The sequence below is a fragment of the Hylobates moloch genome, unplaced genomic scaffold (assembly GCF_009828535.3).
Source record: "Hylobates moloch isolate HMO894 unplaced genomic scaffold, HMol_V3 SCAFFOLD_20, whole genome shotgun sequence".
Lineage (NCBI taxonomy): Eukaryota > Metazoa > Chordata > Mammalia > Primates > Hylobatidae > Hylobates > Hylobates moloch.
The window spans coordinates 54,723,326-54,734,173 of record NW_026652295.1 but is presented as its reverse complement, the minus strand read 5'-3'; the positions used below and the strand labels follow the sequence as shown (position 1 = coordinate 54,734,173).

The 10,848-nt window shown below is 40.2% G+C and overlaps 1 protein-coding gene across 4 annotated transcripts in view; it reads right to left on the bottom strand.

The window, feature by feature from the left end:
• Window positions 1-10,323, bottom strand: part of ZNF451 (zinc finger protein 451) — a 78,244-nt gene extending 67,921 nt beyond the window's left edge. The window contains exons 1-3 of one of the 4 annotated variants that reach the window (XM_032141062.2): window positions 10,080-10,323; window positions 9,478-9,561; window positions 1,222-1,302 (exon numbers count right to left, since the gene is read on the bottom strand). In XM_032141062.2, coding sequence (XP_031996953.1) covers window positions 1,222-1,302; window positions 9,478-9,561; window positions 10,080-10,100 — 186 coding nt within the window. In that variant the 5' untranslated portion in view covers window positions 10,101-10,323. Of the gene's footprint in view, window positions 1-1,221; window positions 1,303-7,885; window positions 7,996-9,477; window positions 9,562-10,079 lie in introns of those variants that run through there. The other 3 variants (XM_032141060.2, XM_032141061.2, XM_058432528.1) reach the window with 3 other exon arrangements.
• Window positions 10,324-10,848: the final 525 nt, after the last annotated feature.

Sequence of the window (10,848 nt, the reverse complement as noted above, 5' to 3'; positions counted from 1 at the left end):
GTTTATGAAAAAGGAGAGAGTAAAAACAAGCTCAGATCACGTGGTGCTATCCTGGCCTGATGTTTGGTCCTGTGTGAGACCACTCATAAGAATAAAAGAAAAAAATATTCCATTCAAGATATGTTAAGTTCTACTCAAGATATGCAAGAAGCTAATGATGGCAAAGAGAACTTAAGGAAAGTTCCACTGAGAAGAAAAAAAAATCTAAAACTCCCCCATTAGAGTCATTTTAAGCACCTTTGAAAATTCTGTCATTCACACTCCACGAATAACAAAACTTTCCAGTTGTATAGTCCTACTTTATGGTTTGTAGTTATAAGAAGTTATAATTTGTTACCTCATTTCATCCTCACAACAACCCTGTGAGGTAGGTATTATTTGATTAAAAAACGGAGGGTAAAAGGTTACTTAATTTATCCAAAGTCACAGAATTTGTAAAGAGTAAAGCTGGGACTCAAACCCAGGTATTCTGATTCCAAGTCCAAGTCTCAATCCGCTATATCACAGAGCAAGAAGTTTGTGGCCACTCTGAACAATAACTAAGAGTTTTCTAATCCAAGATGAAAACAGCCCATTAACAGAAGTTTGGGCTAAAGCAAGGACAAATGAAAGGCAAGATGGTTACAAAGGGCTCAACTAGTTCAATTCTCAGAGCAAGGGAAGTATTGGTCCAAGGGTCAAACCTACAACCAGTACATCACAGGTAAGATAACTCCAAATATGTGGGGCACAGACAAGGTTAAAGGGATGATGACTGAAGTAATACATCTCCTATAAACCCTTCCCCCACTTTCCATTCCTAAAAGGATCTCTACATATCCTTTTTTCTAAGAGAAAACAAATTTTCTGTGGTCATGTGGTTCTGGAACAAAAGAAACCTGTTGTACAGGGCATCTGAGGAGAGTACAGGAAAAGAGAAGGGAAAGAGGAATCAATAAGCTTGCAGTTTTTATTTCATTTCCATTTTATCAGATATCACCTCTAAGGCTTTGAATTTCCCAGAGTCATATTATCATTTTTTTCATCTCCTCATTCAAAGTAGAGGAAAAAAACTGGAAGTAGGAGATCTGGGCAAAGGACTCCTTGGACTACCTATTTTATCCCATTCTAATAGAACTGGCTATTTCTAAACACAGCCTTCACTGATTTGGTAATTCTCTTTAAAGAATACCTCTTAAAAGACACAAGTGAAGAAACACAAATCAAATGTAATGTACTTACATCAGTATGAGAGGTGCTAGGCTCTTCATCATCGCTGCTGACCAGATCAATGTATTCAAGAACAGGTCGTAATGGTCCTTCCTATAAACAATCAAGCAAATTTAGAAGTCATTAACAGTTATTCAAACCAAATTAGCATTTAAACCTACCAGTGTTTTTTTTTGGTTGGGACTGGCAAGAATTACTCTGAAGAGGGAGCTTTGTGGATAGCAGAAAATAACCAGAACAAAAGCAGCAGAGGAAAATATTAAAAATATATAAATGTAAAATGATGACAAGACCTAAAAGGAAGTACCTACACCCCTGTAGAATATTAGGGCCATGTCAATTACTTGGGAAAGGAAAAGTAATATAAGAACAGTGCTACAAAGACACAAATATTATAATCCAGTGCTTTACACCTAGAATTGGTATCAAAAGTCTGTTAATATATCCAAGTTCAAAAATGAATTATTTGACTTATAGCTCAGCTTCATCACCCACCACTGCAGAGTCAAGCATCAAACCTGAATTCTTCTCCATTCTTTCTTTCCATCCATGCCAATTTCTTCAACAACCAGGCCTTGAATGTCAGGCTTAAAAGCCTAGATTTTATTCAATAGGCAAAAGAAAATAAAAAATAATAATAAGACAATAACATGAGAACTGTGCTTCAAGAAGACCAATCACATAGAGGAGTATGGAGAGCAGGGAAAGCAAGATAATCAGTACAGGCACATGATAATGCAGAACTAATGGTGATGATGGCAAGAGTAAAATGGAAAACTAAAAGAGATTGATTATTAGGCCAGGTGTGGTGGCTCATGTCTGTAATCCCACCACACTGGGAGGCCAAGGCGGGGGATCACCTGAGGTTAGAACCATGCCTGGCTAATTTGTGTACTTTTAACAGATGGGGTTTTACCATGTTGGCCAGGCTGGAGTTCAAGACCAGCCTGACCAACATGGTAAAATCCCATCTCTACTAAAAATATACAAATTAGCCAGGCATGGTGGTGCGTGCCTGTAGTCCCAGCTACTCAGGAGGCTGAGGCCGGAGAATTGCTTGAACCTGGGAGGCAGAAGTTGCAGTGAGCCAAGATTACGCCACTGGACTCCAGCCTGGGCAACAGAGCAAGATCGTCTCAATAATAATAATAATAATAAATAATAAATATATAAATAAAAATAAATTTAAAAGATTATTTAAAAAAACAAAACAAGGAGTCAGTGATCTCTAAGGTTTTAAGCTCAGGTGACTATAAGAATAGTAATGCCATTAGTATAACTTTGGAAAGCAGAAACAGAAAGCTGACATTCCTATGGGCTGAAGTAACAGTGGTACACAGGGTATATCTAGCAGACAGCTGGAAATGCAGGCCTCTAATCTGGGAAGTATGAACATACCTGGAAATAAAGACTTGAGAGTTGCTACCCTAGAAGACTATTAAACTCTAGAACTAGACTGAACTATCATATTGCCTCAATAAAAAGCTGTCAGTGTTAAATGTGGCCAGAAACACAGCAACAATAAAATGCCACTGAATGTGGCAACCAGACATTTTTAAATGTCTTTGAGAGAGCAACTTTCAAGAAAGTAGTGAGCACAGAAGCCAGGCTCTAAAACACTAGCAGTAGAAAAGGCCATATTCTTTTGAGAAATCCAGTATGTTGGAAACAAAAGAAAGGAACACAGAAGAAATAATAGCTGACAAAAGGATTTTGTAGGATGTAGAAAGTTGACTGCTGGAGACAGAGGCTGAGATCTAGGTAATGATCTTCTTCCCTAGAACAGGCATCCAGTCTCAAAGATAGCTTCTTTCTCCCCTAGGCTATGACTTCTGCTCAAGAAACTGCCATCTTTTGGGTACTAATTCAGATACCAAGATAAAACAAGAGGGCAAAACTGGGTAGGGATCTGTAGCAAAGGAATTGAGATTTTTGCTCAAACTATAAACATGAAAGTAAAAAATAAAGAAACAGAGGAAGCAATACTCTCCAATATATGGTAAACAGAGCTGAATCACCTACTTTAAAATCTACATCTGGTATGAAGAATGTAGGCCATGCATGGTGGCTCACACCTGTAATTCCAGCACCTTGGGAGGCAGAGGTGGGTAGATGACTTGAGGTCAGGAGTTCAAGACCAGCCTGGCCAACATGGTGAAACCCTGTCTCTACTAAAAATAGGAGTAGGGTGTGGTGGCAGGCACCTGTAGTCCCAGCTACCCAGGAGGCTGAGGCAGATGAATCGCTTGAACCCAGAAGGCAGAGGCTGCAGTGAGCTGAGATGGTGCCACTGCACTCCAGCCTGAGCAACAGAGCAAGACTCTGTCACAAAAAAAAAAAAAAGACTGAAAATCGTATGTTCGATCCAAGAAGAAAAATTAAAATATGATACTTTCCCCATTGATATAATCATCTTACTTTGCTCCCTACAAGAAATATGCATTAGGAACCTTCATTATAGGCCCACAGAAATAGCAAACCACAAAAGCGTCCCCCCACTCCCCTGGTAACCAGAAATACACAGATGCAGAGTTCCTATACAGAGAAAGTACAGAAGAAGATGAAAGATGACAGGATGCAAGGTAAAAAGTAAAATGGGCCAGAAAAAAATAAGATAAACAGGCTGGGCACAGTGGCTCAGGCCTGCAATCCCAGCACTTTGGGAGATCAAGGTGGGCGAATCGCCTGAGGTCAGGAATTTGAGACAAGCCTGGCCAACATGGTGAAACCCTGTCTCCACTAAAAATACAAAAAATTAGCCAGGCATGGTGGTGGACGCCTCTAATTCCAACTCCTCAGGAGACTGAGGCAGGAGAATCGCTTGAACCCGGGAGGCAGAGGTTGCAGTGAGCCAAGACTGTGCCATTGCACTCCAGCCTGGGTGACAAGAGCGAAACTCCATCACAAAAAAAAAAAAAAAAAAAAAAGAAAAGAAGAAAGAAAATGATCAAAAACAGAATTTAAAAGTAGCTGCAGGCAGGATGGCTCATGCCTGTAATCTCAGCACTTTGGGAGGCCAAGGCAGGTAGGTGGATCACATGAGGCCATGAGTTCGAGACCATCTGGGCCAACATGGCAAAACCCTGTCTCTATTAAAAATACAAAAATTAGCTGGGCGTGGTGGTGCACATCTGTAATCCCAGCTACTCAGTAGGCCGAAGAACAAGAATCGCTTTAGCCCAGGAGGCAGAAGTTGCAGGGAGCTGAGATTACACCAGTGCACTCCAGCCTGGGCAACAGAGAGGGACTCTTGTCTCAAAAAAAAAGCTGCAGTAATATTTAAAGGGAAGGAGTAAGGACAAATAAGATTATCAGAAATTTATTCTTGCAGTGAACCATTAAACCAATACGCAAACATTTTTCAACTACTGAAGAACAATAATTTTATATGATTCACACTAAGAGAAAAGAAAAAAAGGAAAATATGGATAGAAAATCCAGACGAGCGTGGTAGATCATGCCTATAATCCCAGCACTTTGGGAGGCCGATGACGGAGGATTACTTGAGTCCAGGAGTTTGACACCATCCTGGACAGAATAGTGAGACCTCATCTTTACAAAACTAAAATAAATTAGCTGGGCACAGTAGTGCGAGCCTGTAGTCCTAGCTATTTGGGAGGCTGAGGCGACAGAATTGCTTGAGCCTAGGAGTTCAAGGCTGCAGTGAGCTATAATTATGCCACTGCACTCCAGCCTGAGCAAGAGTGAGACCGTATCTCTTTAAAAAAAAAACAAAAAAAAAAACACAGAAAATCCAAAATTGAGAAAAAACAGAAGTCATTTAGAATATTTATACATTCAACAAATAATTACTGAGCTTTAAGTGATAGAGTAGAACGAGAAGGGGAATCATGTTGAAAATCACTAAAATGGCAAAGAGATTGAGTGGAAAAATAAGGACAGATACGTACCCCAAAGGAAAAGATTACTTATACCCAAATAGTGTACACTAGCTAATTTTCACAGTGAATATGGAAAAACTTTCATGATAATGAGCTTACGGAAGTAAAACATTTAGTACTCCATTTATTTCACTAAGAATCAATAACATTTATTGAGCCCTGTACCATGCCTTGTGCAAAGCTTTTCATGTACATTATTTCACTTAATCCCCCAAATTACTTTACAAGGTGAGATATTGAATTATCAGTATTATCCCATTTAACAGATGGGAAAACTGAGTGAGGTACACTTGGTTCTCTAAACACAACTGGCTGTACAGGCACTATAATTGTGAGGTAGTTCAAAACATAAATACTATTTTTAAATCAATGTTTATTACCTGAGTTCCTGAAATAACACATTTTTTCTTCCTTAAGAGAAAATGGACTACCTCTATTACCCCATCTGTGAATACTTTGTAACACTGACCAAAAATAAATTACTAATTTCTCAAAAGAAGTTATGTTTATAATAAAAATATCAAGAAAAATAATTTGCTACAATATTTATAATTACTATTTATATCTTTAACAACTATAACTGCATATGGTCCTATACTTACAAGGTATTTTTATTTGAATTTGTTCTATCCATCAACTAGTAAACCATCATTCTCATGCCCTATTGCACCACTAACAAAAAATAAAGGATTCTAAGCTGGGCATGGTGGACTGCACCTGTCGTCCCAGCTACTCGGGATGCTGGGGCGGGAGGGCTGCTTGAACCCACAAGTTTAAGACTGCAGTAAGCTATACGATCATACCACTGCACTCCAGCCTGGGCAAGAGTGAGACCCTGTCTCTGAAATAGAAATAAAAATTTAAATAAAAATAAAATTTAAAAATTAAAGAATTCTATTCCCAATACCACACAATTTAGGGGCATAAGCACATGTAGAAGCATGGCAAAACAGTTTAGGAAAACAGTTAAACTAATATTCTAAGTTTTAAAATATGTTTCATGAAATAAAAAGCTTTCATTCCTGTTATCAGAAAACTGATTCTCTAAGCCAAAACACCAATTTCCTACTAATTGAAAAGAGATGTCAATACACCAAAATATGGTCTACTAAAAAGGTAGTTTACTACAACCAAAGTTTTCTCTAAAACAAAGAATATGGATTTGAGCATAAATCTAAAACCCTAAATAATTCATTTTTCCCCCCATATAGAGAAGTTAGGGACACAGGTTACTTGTGCAGTCCTGACAGGCAACATTTCAAAGTTTCCAATTGTACCTATTTTATAGTTCAAATTTAATCCAACATTCAAGTTCTATACTACCTGGCCCATGCCGCCTCCTCCCACTTTAAAAAAACAACAAAAAATCTTTCAGAACTATACATAATCCTCTCTGCTTTCCCAGTACTTATTACTACTTATTACTACTAACTACTACTTATTACTATTACTACTACTATGATTACTACTACTACTACTACTAGTTTCTTCTACTCAAAATGCCCTTTTAAACACATATAAATACTAACTACTACTTATTACTACTACTACTACTACTACTACTACTACTACTACTACTATGATAAACTGCAAGTCTCATGTCCTTCTTTAACAGCACTATGTACTCTCTGTAAAAGAATTTTCTACTACCTCTAAGGACTATTTACATACTTCTCACCTCCTATCTCATCATTCACACTAAAATACTGATCCTTAAGGGTAGGATGTATTTCAAATTAATCTTTGTAGCACTAAGGAACTTAACTCATGGCTTTGCGTATTATGAGCTTCAACACTTTTTATTTATTGAATCAATCACAGCCCCAAGACACCCGGCCAAATAATCCTATTTTCTGCCTGACTCCCTTCTACTGCAGCTACAGTATTAATACTTGACCTATGTGGTACTGAAGCTATTTAGGAAATTATATCCTGATTTCACTGACTATTTTGAAATTTCCAATGATTCTACACTATATCAATAATCTTGGCTGAAACCTGAACCTCTTGTATTGTTTTGTTAGCAAGATTACGATAGGTTCCCTCAGCAGTTTGTATACCTTCATACCTAGAACAGCACTGTGAACTATCACATCATGAGCTATTAGTTTTTTAGAAGTAAATCACATAAAAAATCTGCAATTTCAAAGAAAGATATAAAAACAGTAGTTGAATAAAGGATCATATTACTAAACAGAAATAAGAACAACAGACCTAAATAAGAAGTTTTTGTTATGGCAGCATTCTCTTTCTTTAGGCACTGTTTACATAGACGTATGAGGCTTTGCAAAAATTTATCCAACAAGTATACTTATGAATCGTGCACTTTTATGTATATTTCAATAAAACTTAACTGAGAGGGCCCATTTTTGCACCTCCCCTCCATATCTATATCACTCCTTTCCTTCAGCATGCTGTGTTTAGTTTCAGATTCTGTATTCTACAAATCACAGAATAACTCCTGTGCCACCAAGTGGACTAAAAGTGGGAAAATTAGGTTAGTAAGAGCTATGAAATCCAAACCGTAAAAACGAAGAAGTGACATCACGATACTCATTTTTTATCTGAAGAACTCGAACTTTTTCATCTTTACTGAATAAGCATTACTGACTGGAGGAGCCACATATAGGATTGGATTCCAGAGAAAAGTAAAAATTCTGTCTCTGAGTATATTTTGAAATATAATTATGCTATTATTGTGATGTAAGTGGTGCCACTTAAATGTAAAGGGAAAATTTTTAATAGGCTTCTTCTAGTATTGTAATTACACTTACAACATATAATTCACTTCTCCATGTGGAGCTGTCAAACCTCTGAACCTTTATTTGGGAACAAGAATAAGAAGTTGTATCATGTTGGATATTCAATGATTGTACATTCTTTATTCTTGATGCAAAGACGGAAGTGATCCTCTACATTCAACATAAAATTTAAAGACTCCTTTAAACCAAAGGTGAACTCAAGCCTACATTAACTAGTCACAAGCTACACTGTAATTCATTACACAAAACATTTTTCAAATATTAAGAGATTCTACTTGTGTTTCTCAAAGGGCCATAGTTCATAAAGAAGTTATGTCATTCCTACTATTATTTCTACTAAACACCATAAGAAAAACATTCTGTTCACAAATATACCAAGATTCAGGAAGAACCTGAAATATCTGTCCTCAAGAGCCATGGAATCCTGTTATTAAACATACTTCAGCCCATGGTAAAGGAAAGCGCAGGATACAATTCACCCCCATCCTCTACTCCAAATCCGTAGAAGTTCAAAATGAAAAGGAGAGAGTACAACATACACTGGTACAGGGAAAGAAATTCAATAAAACAATCCTGTGAAGGACTCCTAAACAAATCTATTAAAATACCATACAAAAATGAATTACCAAAATGGCCCTAATGCTGGGGAAGAAACTGTTTAATAACCAGTTTTACAGGGTTTCCCATTATCCACCATAAATGCACATCAGACACTCAACGAAAAATTCTACAGCTTGAATACCAAACTGCAACTAACTACGGCATTCCAAAAGAGGAGTTTGGGACAGAACTGTTTTCTGCCTAGCTAGCTGAGATACCACTTTACGCAAAGCCTTTCTAAAACTCCAACAATTATGGATGAAAATCACCCCAAAATACATCATAAAACACTCCCTTCTGCTTTGGAAACCCATGCTGTACAAAGTGTGCTCAGAAATCCTTATGTCCCTGCACTTGTCTGAAAATGAAGATTCCTAGGCCCCCGCCTTGAAATTCTGATTCCGTAGGTCTGCAGTGGGGCCCAGGAATCTGCCTATTTATACTTACTAAGGCTTGAAAACTACTGTCCCAAAGGGAAGAAACTCAGAAAAATAGAGCATGTTCCCAGTGATGTAGGATTCTTCATTATGAGCATCAACTGTACTATGCTGTAACATGATGATCTCAGAGGTTAGAGAAATCTCAAGCTATTTGCCTTCATGTTAGAAGCACCATAACGCTAAGATTCTGGGCTCTCACAACCCTTCCTGTTTTCTACGTCCTTGCTCATCATTAGCAGCTCCTTCCTCCGTGTCGCCTTTAGAAGTTACTCTTGCTCCATTTCAATACAGCGTTTTAGACACCAGCGTCTATCTTAAGTCTAAACGAAAGGCAGGGGGCGAGATTAAGTGTACAGCACGTTCTTTAGGACATGCTCTTTGTGATGGCTACGGGGGTGGCTCAGATAGCTCTTTTGGTAAATCTCCCAATCCTGTGCCATGCTCCACGGTGTCTAGTATGTATTAGACACTCATAAACATTAAATGACCAGGTGAGGTAAAATTACATAATGGCCCACCATAGTCTTTTACTCTGGGAAAAACCCAATCATCACTGCTACTTACACTGACAAACTGAATGTCGTCTTCATTTTCATCCGTTGTTGACTCAGATGCCTCAGGGCCAGCTGGAGGGACAGATTCTATTATCTATAAAAACAAGCCAAAACATGCTTATCTGTTCAGCCACATTCTTGTAGGAAGAGAGCGTTTCCGAAAGGAACAATTAAAAACAGAGAGCGCTTGAGGAAAACGAACTGAGCACAACTGCACGGAAACCCGACTAGGAACAGAACTCGAGCAGTTGGCTCTTGCCACAGCGTGTGCGGAGCTGCAGGGACCCAACGCTGAAAACGCGTTACCAGCCTCTCAGAATTCCCCTTATCTACTCCAGAAGGAGGAACGCAAGCTCAATACCGAAGGGCAATCCTGCCTTAAAACGTCGCTCTCACTGGCCCAGCCGGGGCCCATGCCGGGGGGCGGGCGGCCATTGCTGCTGCGGGTTCCTCACTCAGACACGCACCAGGCCCCAGAGCTGGCCTCGGCCCAAGACACTGAAAAGGTATCGCCCCGAGGCTGCGACGGTGCACCAGGCCTCAGACCGCAGAAAACACAAACCCTTCGCGGTTCGCCTCTGAGAACGCCAGGACCCTCACTCGACTACTCACCTCCGACCCCGGGTCTCCCATGTCTCCGACCGCCGCGCTGACAGCACCACTGCTCCTGTTGTCCCTGCCGCCGCCGTCGCTGTTGTCCCTGCCGCCGCCGCCGCCACCGCCACCGCCACCGCCGCCACGAATCCCCTTCCCGCCCTGCACCGCCTCGCGCTACCGGGACCCGCCCCTGCGTGAGCGCCGACGCCACCGGCGGAAAGAGACGCAAAACCTCTTCAAAGGAGGAGCGGCCCTTACTGGCCCGCTATGCCCCCAGAGCCGCTTTCTCTCATTCCCGGGCTTCCTTCCCCGCGCCCCGCAGGATGCTGGGAATTGTAGTTCGGGTCGGCCCCGAGACCTCCCCTCGCCGGAGAGGAAAAGAACCCCGAGGTTAGGCGCATGCGTTGCGCCTAAAAAAACGCCAGCTGCAGTGGGGCGAAGCCAGGGGCCAGCTGGGTCCTGTGAGATAGCGAAGCACTGGGAAGATGTGGGCGGATGTGAGGGAGGGTTTGAGTTGGTATTTGTTTGGTTTTGGTATGGTTGTGAAGCGCAGCGCATTGATTTTTCTGTTTTAGCCCTGAAGGTGGGTGGTGAGAAGGGATTTCTCTTTTTTTCCTTTCATTTTTAAATTTATGTATTTACTCATTTTTGAGGAGAGGGGCTATGTGGAGGTTTAGCTGAATTCTAAGATCAGGAAAGAATCTGAAGTGTCCTTACATTACAGACCTCTTCCCTAGCGTCAGTCTCCCAGGCCCTGCCAGTATTAATACACCTGAGGAAGAAA